This window comes from Oryctolagus cuniculus, chromosome 2 (assembly GCF_964237555.1).
Source record: "Oryctolagus cuniculus chromosome 2, mOryCun1.1, whole genome shotgun sequence".
NCBI classification, from domain to species: Eukaryota; Metazoa; Chordata; class Mammalia; order Lagomorpha; family Leporidae; genus Oryctolagus; species Oryctolagus cuniculus.
Genome location: NC_091433.1, coordinates 21,321,322 through 21,348,207, shown reverse-complemented (window position 1 = coordinate 21,348,207; position 26,886 = coordinate 21,321,322). Strand labels below are relative to the sequence as shown.

Here is a 26,886-nt window from a genome sequence, read left to right as displayed (position 1 = left end):
TTTAGTCAATTAAGTACATCTTAGGGGTGGCATTCAATAGTTTCTATTTCTTTCTTTTTTTTTTTTAATATATATAAAACCCTTCCTCAAAATGGACTGGAGGGAAAGCTGAGCGTTCAGAAAGTTCAGGGACTCCATGCACTTCTGCTTCACAAAGCTGCCAAAGACACGGGGATTTACTTCCACAGACACCTAGCACCCTCGCCCCGCCAACCCTCCCCACTGCTTGGCAGCTTCTGCCAGCCTCCCTTTTTATACCACCTCCAACCACACCTGTCAAAGTAAGCACCACAGCAGTTGCGGTTCATAGCAGAGAACGCCCCTCTTACAGAAGTCTTAGCGAAACCAGAGAAAGTGGAAGCACTTCCTTCACTGCAGGACTATTCAGAGCCTTAAACAGCAGCAAGGGGAGGGGTCTGCATCCTGCTCCCCACACCATGAGATCAGACCCAGATCTTGTTTTTCCAAGGAAGTTTTTTTTCTCCCTAGGGCTCTTCCGGAAAACAACAACATAGGGTTACTACCAGCAGGCAGCAAACAAACCTAACAAGCAGTAAGGCTACTCAGGTGATGTCCCTATCTATTGGTGAGCAAGCCACACAACAGTACAGGTACTCCAGGGGAGGAGGGTGCCTGCAAATCCCATTTCATATCTGGTCTGTTTATGATTGAAGTAAAATGTCCCTTAACTCCGTGGGTATATATATATATAGGTAAATTGCTTCAAATCCCATCACACAGCTATGAGACAAATTCTTATAAATTCTTCTCCTCTCAAATGGCCATAAGCCATTACACTGGAGCAATGTATGAACACTTATTTGACTATTTTGAAAGTTTATTTTGGGGGCCGGTGCTGTGGTGCGCTTGGTTAATCCTCCACCTGTGGTGCTGGCATCCCATATGGGTGCCGGGTTCTAGTCCCAGTTGCCCCTCTTCCCGTCCAGCTCTCTGCTGTGGCCCAGGAGGGCAGTAGAGGATGGCCCAAGTGCTTGGGCCCTGCACCCGCGAGGGAGACCAGGAGGAAGCACCTGGCTCCTGGCTTCAGATCAGCATAGCGCTAGTCATAGCAACCATTTGGGGGGTGAACCAATGGAGGGAAGATCTTTCTCTTTGTCTCTCTCTCACTGTCTATAACTCTACCTGTCAAAATAAATAATAAAGAAAAAGAAAGTTTATTTTGGAAATAAACCATTTCAATACTTTAAGGCCTTATATTGTGTGTAATGAAATATTGGGAACCAGAGAAATTAGAGGCTATTTATTAACCTTCATGCAAAGGTGCTATCATTCACTGAAAGGTTATCTCCAAAACAAGTCATCAGGGCTTCAGAAACGGTTTACTCCCATTAGGTCTGACCAGTGTAGCAACGCATGTATAACAGACACAAGGAGGACAAGCACCTGGTGTTAGCAGTCCTCTGCATACCACACTGGAGTACATGGTTTGAGTACTAGCTCTGCTTCCATCCTCAGCTTCCTGTTACCATGGACCGTGGGAGGCAGCAAGTTCAAGTATTCGATACCTTCCACCCACTTGGAGTCCCAGGTTCCTGGATTTAGGCTGGCCCAACTCTAGCAGTTGTGGATTTAAGATCTCTCCTTCTCTTTCACCCTTTCAAATAAATAAATAAACAAATCTTACCAAAGGTGGGGGGGGGCAACTTTTTGAAAAATTACTGATAGAATAAAAGGCATTAAAATTTCCTGAAAAGAAAACTTCTTTTTAAGAAGAAATGAGAGGGGCCGGTGCTATGGCACAGTGGGTTAACGCCCTGGCGTGAAGTGCCGGCATCCCATATGGGCACCGGTTCTAGTCCCGGCTGCTCCTCTTCTGATCCAGCTCTCTGCTATGGCCTCGGAAAGCAGAAGAAGATGGCCCAAGTGCTTGGGCCTCTGCACCCACATGGGGGACCCGGAAGAAGCTCCTGGCTTCAGATCGGCACAGCTCCGGCTGTTAAGGGCAACTGGGGAGTGAACCATCTGATGGAAGACCTCTCTCTCTGCCTCTCCTCTCTCTGTGTAACTCTGACGTTCATATAAATAAATAAATCTTTAAAAAAAAAAAAAAAAGAAGAAGAAGAAATGAGAAAATACAATTTTAAAGTTGCAATCTAAATTTGCTAGATTATCAAAGGGAAAAACACTTCCTGATTTTCAAATTTGTGCATTAATAGATTTTTATTAAAGAACTGGTCACTGATTCTACCTTTCCATTTGTTGTTAACTACAGAAACTGTTGCTACTAAATTTGCATTGAGCCCTTCTGTCTTCAATTCTGATAGTGTTAAGTTCTTGTTGCTCTACTTGAAGGTTGTATTTTGGTCATTCTGGATTGTTTGCCATCTCCGTACACTTTTAGAAACACCTTGTCAACAGCTGTAAGAAAGCCTGCTGGGATTTTGTTTGAGACAGTGCTGAACCTATAGATCAATCTGGGAAGAACTGACATTTTAACAATATTGTCTACTGTTGAAAGAACACATTCTTAGAACTTAAGGTTCTCCCAGCAATGTGTGGTAATTTCAGTCTAAACATTTTACAGTCCTGGATTTTTCCCTAAGAATTACATATTTTTGATACTTCTGCAAATACTATTTTCAAACTTATTTCCTATTAGTCATTGCTAGTATATGGAAATGCAATTCAGTTTTATGCTTATCATGTATCCTACTACCTTGCAAATAAAGCTAGTAGTTCAAGTAGTTTTTTTAAAGATGCAATAAAATTTTCTATTTTGAGATGATCGTAATATTTGCAAACACAGACGGCTGTACTTTCACTTCATTCTGATCTCTTTCCTTTCCAGGACTTCCTGCACTGATCAGAAGCTCAAGTTCAATGCTGAAGGAAGCAGTGACAGCAGATCTGATGTTGTTCCCAGTGTTAGAGGAAAAGCATTCAGTCTTTTACAACTAAGCACAAAGTTAGATGTGATAAAGGGTACAGGGTAGGCACCCTTTTTCATTTCTACTTTACTGAGAACTTTTACAAAGACTGAATGTCTAAGCGTTCTCTAAATCCTTTCAAATGACATGATCTTCCTCTTTGTTCTATTAACATATCGAATTGCATTTAGTGTTTTCCATTCCTGAGATAAATCCCACTAGGTTATGATGTATTTATTATCCCTTTAATATATTGTTTGATTTCATGTGAAAATCTGTTAAGACTTTTTGGATCTTTGTTCATAAAGGATATTGTTTTGTAGTGTCATTTCCTTATGATAGCTTTACTTTCAGCAGCAAGGTAATGCTGTCCTTACAGAATGAGTTGGGTGCCTTGTTCTTCAACTTTCTAGAGGAGTATATATAGAACTGGCATTATTATTATTATTATTTTTTTCTTAAACAGTAGAATCGAACAGTGAAGCCATCTGGCCTGCAGTTTTCTTTTTCAAAAGGTTTAGATTACAAATTCAATTTCTATAGACAGAGGGCAATTCAGGTTATCTGTATCTCCTGAAGCTCATTCATAACATTCACTTGCTATCCTTCAATTATGTGTAGGATCCACAGTGCTGTCACCTTTCTGGTTTTTGATATGATAGTAATCTATACAGAATCAAATTTCTAGCTGGTATGATAGCCATTCTGAATGAAGAAATTATTGTAGCATTGTAGCTCAACCTGTTTTTGATGATTTCCTGCACTCTTTACCATGTTTTCAAAGGTCTTTATTTTGCCTTCACTGGGTACAGAATTCCAGGCTGCGAAGTATTTTTCCTGTTAAGCACATTAAAACTTTTGTTCCACTGTCTTAGCCACAGTAAGAATTCAAATGAAAAATTTACAGTTATCCCATCTTTATTCTTCTGTACATAATTTATCTTTCCTCTCTGTTGCTTTTAAAATTTTTATCAATGGTTTTGGTTAATTTGATTATAATGTGCTTCAGTGTCATTTTTACTTAAGGTTTACTGTCTTTTTCACCAGTTAGAAAATTTTCAGCCATTATTTCTCCAGGTACTGTTTGAGTCATACCCTCCCTTTCAATAGCTCCAATCCATGTATACTGGGATGCTAGAAGATACATCATAATGCACTAATGCCTGTGTTTTTCAGGGTTTTTTTAATGTGTGATTCATTTTAGAGTTTCCATTGCTTCAGGTTCATTAATACTCCCATCCACACTAGAATTAATTCAATCAAGTACATTTTTTCATGTTAAACACTATATTTTCATCTCTAGAAATCTGACTTGTGGGGCTGGCGTTGTGGCGTAGAGGGTAAATCTGTGCCTGCAGTGCCGGCATCACATAGGCACCAGTTCAAGTCCCAGCTGCCCCACTTCTCATCCAGCTCTCTGCTATGGCCTGGGAAAGCAGTAGAAGATGGCCCAAGTGCTTGGGCCCCTGTACCTGCCTGGGAGACCTGGGAGAAGCTCCTGTCTCCTGATCAGCCCAGCTCCAGCCATTGTGGCCATTTGGAGAGTCAACCAATAGATAGAAGGCTCCCTTCCCTCCTTCCCCCTTTCCTCCCTCCCTTCCTCCTTTCCTCCCTCCCTCCCTCTCTCTCTCTCTCTCTCCTACCCCTTTCAAATAAAGAAAGAAAGAAGAAATAAAGTTTGACTCCAGGACTCCAGCATAGAAACACACCAACTTATTTGCACATTGCCTATGGCTACCTTTCTGCTACAACAGAGTTGAGTAGTACCACAGAGGGAGTATGGGCCACAGACCCTAAAATATTTGCCTTCTGACTTTTTAAAGAATTTCACAACTCTTAATCTTAGTACCTTGAACGTAAACACAAATATAATGAATGCTTTATTGTTCTTGCCTACTTCTTCCATCATCTATGTCACTTCTGGATTAGTTTTAATTGGCCGATTTATCACGTTTCCCAGCTTCTTTTTATGATTGGAGGAGAGGGAAGGAAAGGGGAGGAGACCTTCCATCCACTGGTTCACTCTCCCAAATAGCCACAATAGTCACGGCTGGGGCAGGCCAAAGCTTGAAACAAGCACTCCATATAAGTCTCTCTCATGGGTGACAGGGACCCAAGCATTTGAACCATCCTCCACTGCCTTCCCAGGAGCATTAATAGGAAGCTGGATTGGAAGCAGAGCAACTGGACTCAAGCCAGCACTATAATACAGATGCTAGCTCCCCAAGCAGTGGCTTAAACCGTATACTGCAATGCCAGCCCCTGCTCTAATTCTTTTAGATGTTTATCCCCCAGCTCATGGGTAGTTTCCTCACACATGTGTGCTGATGAATACGTAGCTGAAGACGAGAAAGGCACCCTCTAGACATCTCTTGAACTCTCTGTCTTGTTCGTTCCTTTCTACTTCTCTGCCCTGCAAACCCAGCCTTCTTGGCCTCCTAGGAGTCTTGCCTCACGTGGGTTGTCCCTCCCTACAAGTATGGCCCAGAAACTCTCCAGGCACCAAGATGGGCCAACCACAGGGCTCAACTCATTCGTCTCTGGTTTCTTGGGAACCACTGCCTTTCTTTGCCTGACATTCAAGATCTTGAAAACATTTTTGGTTTTGTCAGGCCAGAGAGTAATTCCAGTTCCTGTTATTCCATCTTGGTCAAAAGTAAAAGTTCTAAAAGCTATTAAAATTCTCCTAACGGGAAATTACTTAAAAGGGCAAATGATGGAAAATCATGATAATGTCAATAGGACCTAACTACATTACAGCATATACTTGCATATTTAGGAAAAATACAGGGAGACTTCCTTATGAAGTTTATTATCATATGGATTGTTATTTTTATAGATGTATCCAATAAAGTAACCACTTATTCATCAAATACAATGTATTGCTACAAGTCACTCTATTGCTATCAGCAATTAAATTAAAAAATATAGATATTAAATTTTAAATTCAAAAAGCCTATATAGGGGCCAGTGCTGTAACACAATGGGTTAAAACCCTGGCCTGAAGCACTGGCATCCCATATGGGCACCAGTTTTAGTCCCAGCTGCTCCTCTTCGATTCAGCTCTCTTAGCATGGCCTGGAAAAGCAGCAGAAAATGGCTCAAGTGCTTGGGCCCCTGCACACACGTGGGAGACCCAGAAGAAGCTCCTGGCTCCTGGCTTTGGATCAGCTCAGCTCTGGCCATTGTGGCCAGCTCAGGAGTGAACCAGTGGATGGAAGATCTCTCTCTCTGTCTCTACCTCTCTCTGTTACTCTGTCTTTCAAATAAATAAAATAAATCTTTTTTTAAAAAATGCTTATATATGTGACTACAGCAATTGCACTTATTGGAATGTATTCAATAGATATATAAAAACAAGTAATCAAAAATATATTTAGATGGACCTGTGAGACATTATGTTTTCTTAGCCCACTTAGTCTGGAATGTTTATAATACTTCTTTAAAAAACAGAAGTTAAATTTTAAAATAACTTCAGGATTACAGGAAAATTACAAAAGTAGTATCAAGATTTCCTCATTACATTTCACTCAGAATTCCCAAATGTTAATGTTTTACCACATTTGCATATTGTATTTTTAAGCCACTTAAGAATATTGTCTACAAACAACACCAGTTTATTTCCTAAAAGCAAGGACATTCACTTATACAAACACAATGCAATTTTCACTGATACTACTCTACGGATTTGATTCAAATTTTGCCAGCTGTCCCATGAATGTCCTTTACTGCGGAAGGGAAAGCCTTGAGAAACTACTGCCCTTGGGACAAGTCAGTATAGACATCAGTACTAGTTTTTATAAACAAAGAGGTGCTCAAAAACAGACATGCTGCTCATGAACATACTGTCTCGAGATACACAGCACAGTTAAGAAGTTGCAGCAATTCAGCTTGGCCTGCAAAGCCGACGTTTACCATCTGACCCATTATAGAAAACATTTGCCAACTCCAGCTTTATAGCAAAAAGGGAGGAAAAAAAAGGGGGGGGGGACTTTCCTCCTTTAGAGACTTGAACCAAATTGTTAGGTTCTTTGGTCTCCTATAATCTGGAGTAGTTCCTCAGGCTTGGTTTTCCATGATCTCATGATTTTTGAAGAGTAAGCCTCATTTATTTTTAAAGAAGATCTCTCCATTTGTGTCTGTCTGATGTTTCCTTACACTGAAATTTTAATCCAGTAGTTCAGGCGTCACCATTGACGATTTTTGCCTGAAACAATTATCACTAAGGTGGCTGTCAAATGGTGCTTATCTAATCCCACCATTCCTTTTACCTTGATCAGGACACAGTCTCCTGTAAGGAAAAATTCTTCCCCTTCACCTATTTATTGATTCACTGATGTAAATAAGTTATAATATTTATGTAAATAACAATGTCTATACTGAGCCAGTTAATTGCTTTAGTACAGGGTGAATATCCATCATCTAAAATGCTAGAGACCAGATGCGTTTCAGATTTCAGAGTTTTGTGCACTTTGGAACATGTGCAGACTTAACAGTTTGAACACCTCTCATCTGAAAATCCAAAATGCTCCAACATCCGCAACTTACTACGTCTCACATTGGATTTAGGACTAGGGATGCTCAACCTGTGTACACTTCTAAATCTGAAACAGTTTCATTCTCCCCTTGAACTACATCCTCTCATTCCTGTTGTTTTGGAGGGGTGAGGAAGAAGTAGGGGAAGGGAGCGTGAGAGGAAGGGTACAATCTAGTGATCAACACCTGCAGGCTTTAGAGACTTGAACATCTAGCCATTTCTAAAAAGACAAGATATGCAGTTCCATGAAGTGCCTGAATGGGAGGCTGACTACTGCAATGCTTACCTAGTGAGTCGCTTGGGTGGCGGTCGCTCACCAAATTTCCTGCAAAAAGAAAAAAAAAAATAATAATTAAATAAGCTGTGTGACAAATTCCACAGTCACCTTTTTTAGGCACTGCAAAATCTCCTTTCTATGACTTAAACTTCAACCTGACTGAAGAACAGCAGGCAGAGAAATCCTTTAGGAATCCAGTGTATCCAGAAACAACAAAACACACACTTCAAAGTTCGTAATGAAAACAACACGCTCAAGGAGGCTGCATCTTCTACTCTGGGCAAACAGGACCCAGGTCAGATGAGAATATTCTTATCTTTCAGATAACTCACACACACAAAAAACAACTATAAAGGCCCTCAGTTTTTACAATCTGTGGCATTTAAGAAAAGCCCTCATAGTCCAAGAGGTAGAATAATGCTCACAAGTGTTTTATCACGTGCCTGGTACCATGCTGTTTTCCATACAAGTCCCTATTTAATAATTATAAAATAAAATGATTTTATAAAGGTACATACAGGCCCCATTTTAAAGATGTAAAAAGCAAACTGTCTAATGGCACAGTCACTACGTCCTTTTTATAGGTGAGAAAACTGTAAAGTCAAACCTAGGTACTATACAAGCCTTCAAAACGTTTGTGGAAAATGTGGTATTATGGGGACAGTGTTGTGGTGTAGCATGTTAAGCATCCAGCTGTCATGCCAGCAGCCCTCACAGGTGTTGGTTCGAGTCCTGGCTGCTCCACTTTTGATCCAGCTCCCAGCTAATGCCCCTGGGAAAGTAGCAGAAGATGGCCCAAGTCCCCTCACACTCATGTGGGAGAACCAGAAGAAGCTCCTGTTTTCAACCTGGTCTAGCCCTGACCATTAAGACTATCTGGGGAGTGAACCAGAGAATGGAAGATCTCTCTTTCTCTGTCTTTCCCTCTCTCTATAACTCTGCCTTTCAAATAAATAAATATTTTTTAAAAGGGGGGTGTGTATTATGACAATAACTATGCATAGGTTTCAAAATGGTTTGCACCCAAAATAAACTCTGACATGGCAGTTTTTAAAAGTCTACACTTTTAAGTACCCTAGAAGCCCTTTTAATTTCATGAACTACTGGGCTAATCCTTCATTGTAACAAATAATCACCAATCCAAGTTCCCTTTTGATAATTATAGATCATCAGTATCCTACTGTAAAAGATTTCTCAAATTTACAGCATACCATATAAATATTGTTTAATTAAAAGCAATAATCATTCCTGTTAAATATTCCAAGGAAAATGTTGGATTTTTGGTTTAAAGAAGTAAACAACAGTTAACCAAATGTGCTAGTATATGCTGTTGATTTGCACACCTGCCTTCCCTTCCTGCTCTGTGTTCTGCTGCTCAGCCTGGGAGTGGGGACGAATAAAACTTCTGCTTGCCCATGCTGCCTGGTATGCCTATATCCTATTATGGCTCCAGAACATTCAGTCTTCAGAGAGTGCATATCAGAAGTAAAATTTTAATCTAGCCAATTTATTTTACAACATTAGTTTCCCCCTTCTTGGATAACAATTACTTTGTATTCAAATTAATAGGGAAAATGTTAATTACTACAGTTAAATCTGATTTCATCATACCTGCAAGTATGAGGACTTCTTTCAAGTTGCAATCTATCATTAAGCATATTGCTTCTTACCTCTACAGTACTGAGGCTCCCATATATCCTCCAATACTTTGAATGTCCAAGTAAGTTAGAAACCTGTATATACATTACACATGTACATGCCTATTTCCTTTCTGCTCATGACAGAGGTGTAATACTGTTTTCTCCCACCAATACATACACACACACACACACACACACACATATATATATCTATATATTTTTTTTTTCACCAATTTGTTAAGGAAGTATTTGACCACAAATATACAAAATAGAAGCTATAAAAACTTCAGTATCTCAACACCTTTTCAGGCTAAAAGATGCTACACAAGAGGAATCAAGTCAAAAACCAACAGAAGAGGGAAAAAAAAAAAACACAACAAATAGGGTATAGGATAATTAGTAAAATTATCCTATAAAACAAAAGCAAAACAAAACAAAAACCTGAGCTACCCAGAATATTGACTACCTAGTAACAACACCACTTTGAAACCCACAGCTAGGTTAAGAAGCAAACTCAAATCATATAGAAACCATTCTGTCATTGGGTTATGAAACTAAAAAGTTAACTTCCTGCATTTCACAACTTTTCTGTTTAATACAGAAGTGACAGTAAAATAAATGAATGCAAAAAACACTTGTGAGGTACATCTGCAGAAGAGAAGTAGAAAAGCAAGCATGAACCACTTGAATTCATTATCAAACCAAACTTTGTACCAAATCTGTAACAGCAAGCAAATTTCACACAGTTCAAAAGAACTGAGGTTTCTGAGCCATGATATAGGAGTGAAATGAAGCAACACTTGATTGGAGGAAAATTAGGAAACGCTAACCAAACCCTACAGGCATGTTCTCCAATAGAAGGAAAGGAAGTATTAGATTATTAGTACATCCACTAATAACAAATAGCAAGGAAAGCAAATTAAATGCTACTGGGAAGCTGCTTAATAAGTTTAAAAAAACAACAATTACAACACACTATCAAGAAAGGGTACATGTAATAGTCTCTCCTTATCTCAGGTGTTTCTTCTTAAGTAAGTATATATTCAGCACCTAGTATGGGCAAGTACAAAAGATGCTAAGACAAGGGGTAGTGCTGTGGCAAAAAAGGCTAAGCCTCTGCCTGCAGTGCTAACATCCCATATTGAGTCCTGGCTGCTCCACTTCCTATCCAGCTCCCTGCTAATGTGCTTGGAAAAATAGCAGAGGACGGCCCAAGTCCTTGGACCCCTGCACCCATGTGGGAGACTCAGAAGAAGCTCTTGGCTCCTGGCTTTGGCCTGGCCCAGCCCCAGCCATTGCAGCCATCTGGGGAGTAAACCAGCAGATGGAAGATCAATCAATCTCGATCTTGCTCTCTCTCTCCCCTTCTCCCTCTGTATCTCTGCTTTCAAATAAATCAATAAATCTTAAAATGAAAAAAGACATTAGATAATTGGCAAAATCTGGATAAAGTCTGTGGATGAGAAAATAGGATAGTATCAATTTTAATTTCATGATCTTGATAAATGTAGAGAGATTACATAGAGGAGAAATACTCACTCACTGCAGTATTTAGGGAGAAAAGGGTATTAGGTCTATATCTCATCAGCAAATGATTCCAGGAAAAAAAGTGTGTGTGTGTGTGTGTGTGTACAAACAGGAAAGTGTAAACATATGCAGATATTACAGGGATAAAGTGTTTGTGGTAAATGTTAACATTTGAACTATCTTTGTAATAATCTTAAAATTTTTTTGGTAAATCAAACAAAAAGACCACATGCAGAGAGGCACTCATCTCTTAATCAAAATGCTGGCCTGACTGCTTGCTGCAGGCCCTGGTGGTCACAAGCCTACCGAAGAAAACATGCAAGGGAGGTGGCCCATGAGCGACTCTGGGGCCAGCTTCCTGGAACAGCTTTTATGTCATTAAGATAATTATTTAAGAAGTATCTGCTGTAGATTCCAAGTTTGATAACACAAGAAAAGAAACAGGACCTGTCATATACTTTTGGAGCTTAATTTGTACAACCTTCTTGGAAGACACTGTGGTGACATCTACTGTTAACTCATGGTTTGTATTTCCTCAAACTAGCCATTTTAATTCTGGAAATTTATATGAAGTAGATAATTTGGGACTGTGCAAAAATACACATAAAATGCTTCATAAAATATTGTTTGTATTATCAAAAAACTTTTTTTTTGACAGGCAGAGTTAGACAGTGAGAGAGACAGAGAGAGAAAGGTCTTCCTTCTGTTGGTTCACCCCTCAAATGGCCGCTACAGACAGTGTGCTGCACTGATCCGAAGCCAGGAGCCAGGTGCTTCCTCCTGGTCTCCCATGCAGGTGCAGGGCACAAGCACTTGGGCCATCCTCCACTGCCTTCTTGGGCCACAGCAGAGAGCTGGACTGGAAGAGGAGCAACCAGGACTAGAACCCGGCACTCATATAGGATGCCAGCGCCACAGGCGGAGGATTAAGAGTGAGCCATGGCGCCGGCCCCACATCAAAAAACTTTTGAACCCATGTATATACTGAGCAATAGACTGCTTAACCCCGGCACCTCCCAGTCATGCCTATATTACACACACACACACACACACACACACACACACACACCCTACACATAACAATGATAATGGTAGGCAGCTGCAAACATCCCCTTTTGCTTTAGAATGCATAACATGGGGCCAGAGCTGGGCACAGCATGTAAAGCCCCAACCTGTTCCACTTCCAATTCAGCTCCCTGCTAAGTACCTGGGAAAGCAGCAGAGGATGGTCCAACTCCTTGGGCCCTGGCGCCCATGTGGGAGACCCTGATGAAGCTCCCAGCTCTGGTCGTTGCAACCATTTAGGGAGTGAACCAGCAGATGGAAGATTTCTCTGGCTCTCTCTGGCTCTAACTCTGACTTTCAAACAAACAAAAACACTGGGGCCAGCGCTGTGGCATAGCAGGTAAAGCTGCCACCTGCAGTGCTGGTATCCCATATGGGGCACCAGTTTGAGTCCCAGTTGCTCCACTTTTGACTCAGCTCTCTGCTATGGCCTGAGAAAACAGTGAAATACGGCCCAAGTCTTTGGGCCCCTACACCTGCATGGGAGACCCATAAGAAGCTCCTGGCTCTTGGCTTAGGATCGGCACAGCTCCGGCCGTTGGGGCCATTTGGGAAAAAAAAAAAAAAAAAAAAAGAAAACTTCACCAGGGGAATCATGTTAGAAAAAAATATCCTTGCGGCTGGCACCGTGGCTCACTGGGTTAAACCTCTACCTGCGGCACTGGCATCCCATATGGGCGCCAAGTTCTAGTCCTGGTTGCTCCTCTTCCAATCCAGCTCTCTGCTGTGGCCCGGGAGGGCAGTGGAGGGTGGCCCAAGTGCTTGGGTCCCTGCACCCACATGGGAGACCAGGAGGAAACACTTGGCTCTTGGCTTCGGATTGGCGTAGCTCAGGCCATAACGGCCATTTGGGGGGTGAAACAACAGAAGGAAGATCTTTCTCTCTCTCCCTCTAACTCTGTCAAAAAAAAAAAAAAAAAAAAAAAAAAAAAAAAAAACAGAAAACATAGCCTGGGGCTGGCTCTGTGGTGTAGTGGGTCAAGCTGCCGCCTACAGTGCTGGCATCCCATATGGGCGCCGGTTTGATATCCAGCTGTTCCACTTCCAATCCAGCTCTCTGCTGTGGTCTAGGAAAGCAGTAGAACATGGCCCAAGTTCTTGGACCCCTGCACCCATGTGGAAGACCGGGAAGAAGCTCCTGGCTCCTGGCTTTGGATTGGCACAGCTCCAGCCACTGCGGCCAATTGGGGAGTGAACCAGCGGATGGACGACCTCTCTTCTCTGCCTCTCCTTCTCTCTCTGTGTAACTCTGATTTTCAAATAAAACGAAGAAAGGAAGGAAGGAAGGAAGGAAGGAAGGAAGGAAGGAAGGAAGGAAGGAAGGAAGGAAGGAAGGAAGGAAGGAAGGAAGGAAGGAAGGAAGGAAGGAAGGAAGGAAGGAAATATATCCCAAACTCAGGCAAAGAGTCAAATTCATGGCTATACAGAAAACGGTGACTTCTATGAAGTGAAGTTCAATGCAGTGGCCAAGAGGCTCCAATTTTAACCATTTCATTTTTACTAGTAACTCCTCCAGGGTCTTCATGAATCTTAGTCCAGGTAGGATCCTGACAGCCTCAGCCTTCTGGTTTTGCCTTCTCCAATCCCCACTCCAGGTAGAGAAAGCAAAGATGAGGATGTGTGGAAGAGGTACAGGAGGTAAGGCCATGTTGGAGACCTGAAGGCACCATCTGATGAGCGCACACCCACAGCTCAGCATACAGGCAAGACTGGAGAGAAGCAGCCAGGCACTCAGGAAAGTACACAGACTCGGGAGCCAGGCTGCTAAAGCATAGATCCTACAGGAATGCAAACCACGGTGTGACCTGGTGTGCCTATACCCTCAACTGAAAACACAGATGGAAGCACTTCCACATATGATTCTTCCGAGAAGTAAAAAGGCTCATATATATACAAAGTACCCGGGCTGGGCCGGCGCCGCGGCTCACTAGGCTAATCCTCCGCCTAGCGGCGCCGGCACACCAAGTTCTAGTCCCGGTTGGGGCACCGGATTCTGTCCCGGTTGCCCCTCTTCCAGGCCAGCTCTCTGCTGTGGCCCGGGAGTGCAGTGGAGGATGGCCCAAGTGCTTGGGCCCTGCACCCCATGGGAGACCAGGAAAAGTACCTGGCTCCTGGCTCCTGCCATCGGATCAGCGCGGTGCGCCGGCCGCAGCGCGCCGGCCGCAGCGCGCCGGCCGCGGTGGCCATTGGAGGGTGAACCAACGGCAAAGGAAGACCTTTCTCTCTGTCTCTCTCTCTCACTGTCCACTCTGCCTGTTAAAAAAAAAAAAAAAAAAAAAAAAGTACTCGGGCAGCGCCTGGTAAAGCACCATTGCTTCTTCAAGACTGGACTACTGCATGACATGTACAATAAAAAATACCAAGAAATGGAAATGAACCCTTCAAAACATGTACTTATATAAATGGCCTTAAATGTGTGTGTGTGTATGTGTGTACTTCAAAAATATGTGGAAAAATGTGATTTATAGATGTTTATTTTGGTGCAATATATTTTTGAAATTCATGCATCATGTTCTTCATAATAGGCATTTCTGTGAACTTCTGAAGGTCTCATAGTTGGTTGATCATAAATCTAATAAAGGATTAACATCTAGAATATATAAAGAATTCCTAAAACTCAACCACAAAAACTGACTAAAAAATAGGGAAAAGACTTGAATAGACAGTTCTCCATGGAAATTATACAAATGGCCAGCAGCACATGAAAATATGCCAGCATCACTAATAGAGGAAATGCGTATCAAAACCACAACGAGGTACCACTTCACACCCAATAGGATGGCTATTGCTATCAGGCTATTGCTATCAAAAAAACAACAAAGCAACAGCGGTTGGCAAGGATGTGGGGAAACAGCAGCCCTTGTGCATTCACTGCTGTGCAAAACAGCCTGCTTCCTCAAAAATTAAACACAGAATTACCCTGTGAACCACCAAGTCTACTTCTGGGCATATACCCAGCAGTCAAAGCAGTTAAAACAATAGACACTGTACATTTATGTTCACAGCAGTATTCACAACAGCCGTAATGCAGAAACAACACAAGCACCCCTGACAGTGAATGGATAAACAGAATGTGCCACATTACATGATACAATGGAATACTATTCAGCTTGAAGCGAAGAAAACACACATACACTACCACACGGATGAATCTTGAAGACATCATGCTAAGTGAAATATGCCAGAAACAAAGGGACAAATACTGCATGCTTCAAGACCTCTCTCTCTCTCTCCCTCTCCCTCTGTCTCTTCCTCTCTCTCTCTGACTTTCAAATAAATAAATAAATTTTAAGGAAAGAAGGAAATGTTCCCCTGTAAAAGTTCAATGGGCCTGTTCCTGGATTATTCAAATGGAATGGAACAGCCTCAGATACAATACCAAGCAATTAGGTGGCCCACAAAGGCCCATAACTTTTTTTTTAACAGAAGTGCAACTAAGAAAGTAGTGATACCACTAGGCCACTAACAACAGTTTAAACCACCAAGTGTGAACAAATGGATAACAAAAAAAATTGTGTAAGAATGTCCACAGCATCACTAAGCAGAGTAAACCACAATTAGAAATATCCCACATGATCATGATCCAAGGCTTGGATAAATCACACAGCAGTCATACAGTAAGAATGCTCTTCAGGGACTGGGCTGGCGCCGCGGCTCACTAGGCTAATCCTCCGCCTTGCAGCACCGGCACACCGGGTTCTAGTCCCGGTCGGGGCGCCAGATTCTGTCCCGGTTGCCCCTCTTCCAGGCCAGCTCTCTGCTGTGGCCTGGGAAGGCAGTGGAGGATGGCCCAAGTGCTTTGGCCCTTCTCCCCATGGGAGGCCAGGAGAAGCACCTGGCTCCTGCCTTCGGATCAGCGCAGCGCGCCGGCCACAGCACGCAGGCCGCGGCGGCCATTGGAGGGTGAAGCAACGGCAAAAGGAAGACCTTTCTCTCTGTCTCTCTCTCTCTCACTATCCACTCAGCCTGTCAAAAAAAAAAAAAAAAAAAAAGAATGCTCTTCAGGGGCTGGCACCATGTCTCACTTGGTTAATCCTCTGCCTGCGGTGCCGGCATTCCATATGGGCACCGGGTTCTAGTCCCGGTTGCTCCTCTTCCAGTCCAGCTCTCTTCTGTGGCCCGGGAAGGCAGTGGATGATGGCCCAAGTGCTTGGGCCCTGCACCCACATGGGAGACCAGGAGGAAGCACCTGGCTCCTGGCTTCGGATCGGCGCAGCGCCAGCCGTGGCTGGCCATTTGGGGAGAGAACCAACGGAAGGAAGACCTTTCTCTCTGTCTCTCTCTCTCTCTCTCACTGTCTATAACTCTACCTGTCAAATAAATTAAAAAAATAAAAAAAAATAAAAAAAAAAAAAAAAGCATGCTCTTCAGCCATGAAGTGAAAGTAGGCAAACTCTAACTACATGTGCAACACTGACTACTGGGAACAAATGCCAGACTCCCAAAGGTACAAAAATGTTTGATTCTATCAATATGAAATTCAAACCCAACAAAACTAATTTCTAGCTTCCAACAGGTTATCTGAGAGGCAGGGATAGAGACCAGGAGTGCCTGCCTGTAAGGGCTCTGGGTGTTCGTAATATTCTACTTCTTCATGAGTGTGACAGTCACACATTCATATTCACTTTGTAAAAACTGACCTAACCACACATTTATAATTTATATGCTTTTCTGTAATAAAGGAGTGTTACACACACACTTAGCTTTTCAAATACATATGTATATTTTTTAATAAAAGTTCTTTCCTGGACTGTTTTCCTATTGTCTTTCTCAGCTGGTGAGCCCACAGCTGTAACGTTGCAGGATGTATGTGCTTCATATTGAGAAAAGTTAAATATGTCCTATGACTTCTCCCTTTTCCATGTGTTCCCACCATGATGCCATTGACCATGATGTGATGGAGCCAAGGGGACCCTCACCAGATGCCACACAAAGGGGCTGCACAATCTTGGGCTTTCAGCCTCCAAAACTGTGAGTTAAACAAGCTGTTTCTTCCTCTGTGTATGTGTGTGTGTGTGTACACAGTTAGATATTAGGTCAGTAAGGTTCTAAATCCTAATTGACATTCTTTCTGGAACAGCCTAGCCTAGATATTCCAAAAGTCTCCCTTTCATATTGCTAGGCAGAAAATCGGAACCAGCCATGGTCCTTTGTTTGACAAATCTTTTTTCCCTTGTGTTTGCATTTAAAAAAAAATCAACAATTATTCAGTATCACAGAAATATGTTGAATACGTATATAGTAGGATTCAGAATATTTCTGTGGTTGATTTTTAAATTGGCTTCCTTCGTGTATTTCACCTAAAACTGAGACGAAGAGAAAGGAGGCAGAACAGTTTACATAAGTTATCCCAGATTCTGGCTCCTTGCATTAGCTACGCTACCAGACACTTGGAAAACACAGCAGCCAATGAGCACCGCTTATTGTCCCCATCCATACAGAATGCCCTGCAGTAGCAGCAGTGGAGGGCAGGCTTTGGCACGAGAATCTCACTTCAGACATCAATCTTACCACACAGGTGTAATATTAGTAACTTCATGATACAGACCAGGAAACCAGCTCACAAACTGCCTTGCCCAGGGTTTATATAATGGTAAATCTGGTTCAAAATGTCACTAGATTTGAATTTTCATGATTTTCTACAAACTTTGCATTAGTATATAATCCAACTGCATCTCAATTCTGGATAGTAAAATATGAAGAGGGTGACAGGATATGAATTTTTATGATACAATTAAAAATGTACTGAGCCTAAACTTTCTGTAATACAGCAGAGATTGGCTTTGCTTCAATTACATTTTATAAGGATGAAAGTAAATGCTGCTTTTATTATCAGAAAGCAAAGAAAGATTTTCTAAAGCTGTAAATAGGTAATGTTCAGGCAATCTAAAGATATCTGCTGTGGAACTCACATCACTGCACACCTACACATATGTGGACACCAGTGTACGTGCATACACATATGTCATAAATTCAACACCGTTTTCCCAAAGGATTCCTCTTGCATTTTCCCTGCACAGGGAAACTCTATTACAATTGCAGTGAGGACTGCTGGACTCTCCTGGCTTTGGTGTTTACATGACCAATTACAATTGTGGACTTCAGTTGAAAGACAAACTTCTGCATTCTCTTTTCTCTACTGGCAGAAATCATGCAGGAACGGTACCAGCACAACCTCCATCAGAAATTCTGATTGGACAATTCCATAAACTGCCAAACCTCTGACTTACAGTTTGGTATTGTAAAGTATAGTCATGCCCAATACACAATTTTTTGACTTTATAATACAAAAACAATAAAACATTCAGTAGAAACCATACTTTGAATTTTGATCTTTTCCAGGGCTAGCCATGTGTGGTATAATATTCTCCCAAGACTTTGGGCAGGCCAGCTGCAACTCCCAGTCAGCCATGCGACACTGTGAGGCGACCACCTACACTCCACGGCACACTGTGCTGCAAAGCTTTGGTGTTCATTAGATTAGGTGTTCCGGCCAGTGCCGCAGCTCACTAGGCTAATAATCCCCTGCCTGCGGCGCCGGCACATCCTGGTTGCTCCTCTTCCAGTCCAGCTCTCTGCTGTGGCCTGGGAGTGCAGTGGAGGATGGCCCAAGTGCTTGGGCCCTGCACCCACATGGGAGACCAGGAGAAGCACCTGGCTCCTGGCTTCAGATGGTGCAGCACGACGGCCGTAGCAGCCATTTAGGGGGTGAACCAATGGAAAAAGGAAGACCTTTCTCCCTGTCTCTCTCACTGTCTAACTCTGCCTGTTTAAAAAAAAAAAAAAAGATTAGGTGTTCCAAAGGAATCCTTTACTTGAGATTTTTTCAGCTTACAAGGGATTTTTCAGGACGTAATCCCACTGATAAGTGGAGGAACGTCTGTATTTGAATTCAGCAGTGCAACTACCTAGTATTTTTGCTTTTAAATTATAGGCCAGAGTATTTATGGAGGGAATACCCAAAATAACATCTAAGAAAAAGGGAAGACTGAGATTCACATTTACAAGGGTTAAGTTGGTTCAAAGGAGCCTGTCCTAGGGCCAATGCTGTGGCACAGCACGTGAAGCCGCCACTTGTGACACTGGCATCTCACACCGGAATGCTCATTTCAGTCCTGGCTGATCCCCCTCTCTGCTAATGCACCTGGAAAGATAGCAGAATATAGCCCAAGTGCTTGGGCCCCTGCCATCCATCTGGATGACCTAAATGGAGTCTTGGGCTCCTGGCTGTAGCGTGGCCCAACCCTAGTCATTGTAGAAGTGAGCCAGCCAATGGACAATCTCTCACTCTCCTTCATTGTGCCTTTCAAATACATACATACATACATAAATTTTTTTAAATGTTAAACAATATATGGCAGATAATCTGCATGTGTTAAAACAGGAAATACTCAATAAACTAAAATGAGAATAAAAATTCATATATTCAGAACAAAGAGATTTTAAAAAACATTTTATATAACATCATTGCATGAATAAGGAAATGCCTTTTGAGTGTTAAAAACCAAAACATTTCTTTTAAATTGCAACACAGCTTTCTGTTATCACATGTCATGTTATAATGAACAAAACTACATTTGTGGTAAAGCCAAAAACCACTCTGAAGAAGCGATCTTAACCACAATGCAATGCTTACATGATGGCTTTCTGCCAAAATGTGAGTGAGCCACTAACCTGTCCTGTGGCCTTTATGCACTGCTAGGACCAAAAGAGCAGGTACAACAGCTAGGATCTGCTCCTTCACGCCTCGCAGCAGGCCACAGCTATGGAGCTCCAAAGGCAGTAAGCCACAAAGGGGCACAAGACGCAAGCTGCTTCACTTGGGGCATGGCACGTGCAGCCTACTGCTTCTACACCCATCTGAGGAGCCTCAGCTTAGCAAAGGCAAAGGCAGAGTCTGGCACTGAGAATGGCCAGATCCCCAAAGCAGTGATCTCAAGTACAGATCAGCAGAACTCAAGGCTGTGAAGCACCAGTACAGCAGCAGAAGCCTTGTGGTTCTGCATGGGGGTGGCAAACAGGAAGATAAGGGCAGGCCTCTGGTAGATACAGAGTTAACTTTACAGTTTGGGTCATTCATATTATATATTACTTGGCTCTTTGCTGTACTGTATATGTAAGTTATGCAAATTGCAAAGCTGTAGTGTTACAGAGTTAATTTACTCACTAAATATCTAACGGCTTTTAAACTGATTTGCTTAATTAGGAAATAGAGTAGTTTTTCTTTGAGGATGAGCTCCATGGTGGCTACTTAATTCTGAATATTGCTTCCCCACCAACTTTGCACATGCATGTTCCCTAAGGCCATGTGATGTATCCCCACTTCTAGTGATAGTGACTTCTTCCTTCACCCTTACCTTCCAGAAGCCTCTCCCTGACTAGTGCCGGTCCCTAATTCCATAAGGGTACATAAAACTCTCATTACTATCTGTATCTGTAGCTTTTAAATTGTTCTAAATAACAGCAGGTTAAACAAGATATTGCAACAGAATACATCTCTTTTTATTTGCTCTCATTTAAGCCTCATTCTTACAAGAAAAAACTAAAGCTCAGAAAGTCACAAGGTAAGGTTTTCAGCTACTTCTGATTATACAATTTTCACACTGAGGTTGAAGATACCAAATCCCACATACAAAATCCAAGAAAGCCATACTTCAGTCCAAAGTCACTTTTCCTGCCTTGCCTTCCCAAAATGACTTTTCTGCATAACTTATTGATGATACACATTCACTTCTCCCATTAAACAAACTGCCAACTATATGAAAATTTAATTTCAGAAAAGTCACTTAACCTATAAACTATCTCAGCATCAAATAGTAATATAACTTATATATAGTAATATAACTTATATAATCCAATTTATAGTATTCCAACTTGAGAATATAAAGCTATGCTATAGGGTTAAATAAACAGGTAAGTCTGCTTTGTGTTAACAGCACTAGGGATTAGTCAAATTCAAACATTTGAGAGAATGAAGAAACCTTGCAATAAAGAAAAGGGTAACTTATTTCCAAACTAAATTGGAGATATACAGTGACTATTTTAGGGTATAGCTTTTATTCTGGCCATTGTTACTCTTAAAGTAGCAGATATGCACACCAGAGAAATATGGTCAAAGTTATTTATTTGTATTATTCACTTTCAAGTTGGCTCAAGAGCATATAATGTTAACAAATTTCCAAATACAAGTCTATATAGAGCAGGTGCTCACAAAATGAGCCATAATAATAGCAAATCATCTGTTAAAAAGGGGGCAAAAAGGCAACAAACAAACAAACAAAGTTATGGAATTGTGACTGTAAAACTGTAATTGTAGGCTGGCGCCGCGGCTCACTAGGCTAATCCTCCGCCTGCGGCACCCAGGGTTCTAGTCCTGGTCGGAACACCGGATTCTGTCCCAGCTGCCTCCTCTTCCAGTCCAGCTCTCTGCTGTGGCCCAGGAGGGCAGTGGAGGATGGCCCAAGTGCTCGGGCCCTGCACCTGCATGGGAGACCAGGAGGAAGCACCTGACTCCTGGCTTCAGATAGGCACAGAGCCAGCCGTAGCAGCCATTTGGGGGGTGAACCAACGGAAAAAGGAAGACTTTTCTCTCTCTCTCTAACTCTGCCTGTCAAAAAAAAAAACAACAACAAAAAAACTGTAATTGTAGATCAACTATTTTTTAATTAAATTATGATTATGAAAATCAGATTTAAAATGTCTAATAAGTTAACATCTACAATGAAAAAAGTGTAAATAAATTGACTGTAACTTTATATACCTTGTAACAAGGAGAAAAGGGAACTACTTCACCAAGTTCAAGTAGCTAAAATGATGATTTACTTCATCTCCTAATGAAACTATTTTGCCTGTCAAATGCCCCGCAAAGACACAATGTTATCAGTCACTGTTGTTACTTGTCCAACAGCAGCAAAGTTCTTTAATGAAGCATCCTGACACTTCCAAAATATGACAGTCCATATTCTGACATGTTTTATGAAGAAGTGGCATCAAAAGTTAAAGAAAGCGTGGGCATTTGGCATAGTGCTTACAATGCCAGTATAAACTGGAATGCCTGGGTTTGATTCCTGATTCTAGCTTCCTGCTAATGCATACGTTAGGAGGCCATGGTGACAGATAAAGTAATTCAGTCCCTGCCACCCACGTGGGAGGCCCAGGCTGAGTTCCAGGCTTTCTGCCCCAGCACCAGTTGTGGGCACTGAAGGGGAACCAGTGAATGGGAGATCTCTTTCTGTCTATGTCTGCCTCCCTTAGTAATTACTTGATTCAAGTAAATCAAATAATTTTAAAAAATATTTTTAAAGATCTAAATGAGGCTGTCAATACACCTTCTAAGTTTCTTCATGTATGGAGTTGAGTCTACAAATGATAAGAAAACTGGTGTTCAGGGCAGGTGCTGTGGCGAGCGGGTAAAGCCGCTGCCTGCAGTGCCAGCATCCCATATGGGCGCCAGTTAAGAGTCCCAGCTGCTCCACTTCTGATCCAGCTCTCTGCTAGGGCCTGGGAATGCAGTAGAAGATGACTCAAGTCCTTGGGCTCCTGCACCCGTGAGGGAGACCTGGAAGAAGCTCCTGGCTCCCGGCTTTGGATCAGCACAGCTTCGCCCATTGCGGCCATCTCGGAGAGTGAACCAGCAAATGGAAGACTTCTCTCTGCCTCTCCTTTCTGTAACGATGACTTTCAAATAAATAATTAAACCTTTTTTTAAAAAAAGGTGTCTTGGCTGAGCGAAAAAATGACTTAAATGAAAGATCTCTGTGAGTGAGATCCCAGTGGAAAGAATAGGTCATCAAAGAAGGAGGAGAGAACTTCCACTTTGATTATGGCCTGTCTAAATAAGGTCGGAGTTTGTGAACTCAAGAGGTTTCCATAGCCTTGGCAGCCTATGACAAGGGCCTCGGGTGATTACTGACGTCATAAACAAGAGTGTCAATTTGTTAAGTCAACAACAGGAGTCACAGTGCACCTACTCTCCATGTAGGATCTCTGTCATTAATATATTGTACTATGCAAATTAATGGTAAAACTAGTACTCAAACAGTACTTTATACTTTGTGTTTCTGTGTGGGTGCAGTCTGTTGAAATCTTTTGTTAGTATATACTAAGTTGATCTTCTGTATATAAAGACAATTAAAAATGAATCTTAATGAAGAATGGTATGGGAGAAAGGAGTAAGAGATGGGATGGTTTGTGGGTAGGAGGGTGGTTATGGGGGGAAAAACTGCTATAATCCAAAAGTCTATACTTTCGAAATTTATATTTATTAAATAAAAGTTAAAAAAGTGTTTTTAAAAAAAAGTGTCTTGGGGCCAGTGCTGTGGCATAGCAAGTAAAGCTGCAGCCTGCAGTGCCGGCATCCCATATGGACGCCAGTTCTAGTCCAGGTGGCTCCACTTCCAATCCAGCTCTCTGCTATGGCCTGGGAAAGCAGTAGAAGTGAGTCTAAGTCCTTGGGCCCCTGCACTCACGTGGGAGACCTGGAAGAAGCTCCTGGCTCCTGGCTTCCGATCGGCGCAGCTCTGGCCATTGCGGCCATCTGGGGAGTAAACCAGTGGATGGAAGACCTCTCTCTCTCTCTTCCTCTCCTTCTCTCTCTGTGTAACTCTTTCAAGTAAATACATAAATCCCAAAGTTCGTGTGTTGGAAATTTAATCCCCAATTCAACATTGCTGGGAGGTAGGTGTAACCTAATGAGAGGTGTTTAGGTCATGAAAGAGTGTAATTTTAATACAGGATGAAAATAATCATTTTTATATGATGATTGTGCGCCCCCATTTGATAGCTTCAACCATGCTATGATACAACAAGGGGGTCCTCACCAGACACAGTCCCTCAATGTCCCCGCCTCCATAACTGTGAGAAATAAAACTCTCTGTTCCAACTTAACGATAACACAGAGCAGGCTAAGACATTCAGCAAAACCATGGTTCAGCTCTAGTTTTCCTTAAGAATTAATCCTACTAGGCTGGCCATTCATTATATTCAACAAGTTCACTGTTACGAAATACAGATACTATTTGTCCTGGGCCAGCTCTCTTCACTCTAGACAACCTCCTAGAACTCTAATCCTTGCTATTTTCATAGCCTCCTCCCAACTGACCGTGTGTGGTCAGCTTACTTCTCACTCACCTACCTAGTTCTGTGACTCAAAAGTTTACTTTATTTGATGTGCACATTATTATACTCTTCAGACAGAAAATAGAACAAATCCTTTGTTTGCACAGATTGCATGTGATAAGGGGTGGGGGGAGGAAGAGGAAGAAAAGGAGGCTGGGTGGGAGGAGGGGGGACAGGCACCATAGGTGAGACAGAATGCAGGAGCCAAGAGAGCAGTGAAGGCAGAAGAGAAAAACACGGAGGGGGTGTCACAGCCACCCCATGGAGAAGTGAAGAGATCAATGGAGAATCTAATGGCCATGAAACAGCAATTGCCTACCTCCTAACATACCAAATCTGGTCAATCCCAAATGTTACAATGAAACACAGCACAGGTCACAATCAGTCAGTCATTCCTATAAACGCTCTCACATTTGGATTTCTACTACTTCCAAATTTTGCTCCCCTAAAGTCCAGGTCTTCCTTAACCCTCCCCTATTCCTACCCCCCAACAAAAGCCACTTCAGCCCTTTCATAGTTCTTCACAGTTATTATGGAGCTGCACTCTCCACAACTATAAAATAGGAACGTTAATTCTCATTACCTGAAGAGCTGTAAGGGACACCTAGAAACGCTCAGTAAATGTTAGCATAATAACACATTCAGGCTTGTTCAGCCATTGCACTTACCAATCTCCAGCTCACAAAGAGATCAGTGATGGCAAACTTATAGAGATTAAGATCATTTCAAAATAAGAATACTTCCTTATCTATCCAGTCATTCTATTTGTAAATTAAGAGGCTAGAAAATAAGTAAGGCCTCTTCTGCCATAATAAGACAGATGTAGGTTTTAAAAACCTAGCACAATTCACTGTCCCAGGAGCCATGGACACCTAAATCAACCAAACCAAACCTGTGAAAAGGTTCAGGGTAAGAAGCCAGCTTGGGAGTCTAGAGAAAGGATTAGAAACTGTCTTCCTGCAGAGGGAGCAACAGTGTGTATTTCAAATGTGCATGCTTCCAGTGGCTCCTACCTGCTCCAACTCACTCATTCCTGTTTTATATACTTGACCTGCCTCTATCCCATCCCTGCCCCCAGCACTGGATCAGAATTTCTCACAGGTTAGTTTTTGTGCAAGAATTTCAACAATAAAGGAGTTTCAATACAGCTAATTCTCATGCACATTTGATTAATCTAGCTACTAAGCTACTACCATAAACCTTTATACATATATATTTTAGTCACCTTCAACACCACTGTAGTGATAAACACACAGCACACACAAGCACACAATCAAAGTAAATGCTTTGTGAGAGTTCAATCTACTTCCCCATCAAAACACTTCCCTGCTCGGGATTTCCTGTAACACACAGGGGTGAGAAGGAAAACAGAGCAGCTGTCCTGACCACTACTGCTCAAAGTAGCACATTTTCAAACACTATTTTAAACAATTCTATGTTGACATGATAGTTATTAAGCCAGACCCAAAGACTGCAGACAAGGTCACCTAGCATTGGTGTGGCTGTGCCCACTGCTGCGCCTTCATCAGCCAACACAGCCTAGCAGAGGTCCTTGGCCCCAATGCTAAGCACCTGGCTACAGGACTGATAAGCTCCTCCTAGTCTTCGTTTAAGCAACAAGTTTGGCATTTTGAAGAAAGAATGCACATCTTCCTCTTCATCTACATACTTCCCTCATAATGCTCTTGAACTATTCAATGACCCAAGATAAACGGCCTACATTCTGTTTTCCAAAAGGAGCACATTCCCTGACTTTCCACACAGGTACTGACACAGCATATTCCAGTTTTCCATAATGCTTGTAACTTGAGATAGGTTATGAAGTAAACATTTAATGTAAGCTGTGCCGCAGGTTAAGACACCACCTGCATCCCAGATCAGAGCGCCAATTTGAGTTCTGGCTGCTCTGCTTTTGATCCAGCTCCCTACTAATGTATCTGGGAAAGCTGCAGAGATGGTACAAGTACTTGGGCCCCTGATACCCACATGGGAGACCCAGATGGAGTTCCAGGTTCCTGGCTTTGTTGCAGCCATATGAGGAATGAAACAGCAGATGGAGGGTCTTTCTCTCGCCCCCCCCCCCCCCCAATTACTCTGCCTTTCAAATAAATGCCTTTAAAAAACAAAACAAAACAAAAACCTCTCTCTGCCTCTCCTCTCCTCTATGTAACTCTGACTTTCAAATAAATAAATAAATCTTAAAAAAAAAGGGGGGGGGGGTGCCAGCACTGTAGTGCAGCGGGTTAACACCCTGGCCTGAAATGCTGGCATCCCATATGGGCACCGGTTCTAGTCCTGGCTGTTCCTCTTCAGATCCAGCTCTCTGCTGTGGCCTGGGAAAGCAGTAGAAGATGGCCCAAGTCCTTGGGCCCCTGCACCCACGTGGGACACCCTGAAGAAGCTCCTGGATCCGGATCAGTGCAGCTCCGACTGTTGCAGCCATCTGGGGAGTGAACCATTGGATGGAAGACCTCTCTCTCTCTCTGTGTAACTCTTTCAAATAAATAAATAAATCTTTTTTTTTTTTTTTTTAAAAGAGGGAGCAAGCATGGGTCTCAAAATTTTGTGTCATAATAAACATTTTTAAATTCCATTTTCCTTGAAGTGTTTTTCTTAAAGATCTATCTATTCATTTGAAAGGCAGAGTTACAGAGAGACAGAGACAGAGAGAATCTTCCATCTGATGATTCACTCCCCAAATGGCTGCAATGGCCAGTGGTGGGCCAGGCTGAAGCCAGGAGCCAGGAGCTTCATCTGATTAGCGGGGAGACAGATGGGAAGTGGAGCATCCAGGACTCAAACCAGCACCCATATGGGATGCAGCAGTTTTTCCCA

General features: G+C 42.3%; 1 protein-coding gene across 13 annotated transcripts in view; it reads right to left on the bottom strand.

The window, feature by feature from the left end:
• Nucleotides 1-26,886, bottom strand: part of RBPJ (recombination signal binding protein for immunoglobulin kappa J region) — a 228,878-nt gene that overhangs the window by 35,012 nt on the left and 166,980 nt on the right. For all 13 annotated transcript variants that reach the window (XM_008274779.4, XM_070068115.1, XM_070068109.1 and 10 more), the window contains one exon: nt 7,712-7,750. In XM_008274779.4, coding sequence (XP_008273001.1) covers nt 7,712-7,750 — 39 coding nt within the window. The remainder of the gene's footprint in view (nt 1-7,711; nt 7,751-26,886) is intronic.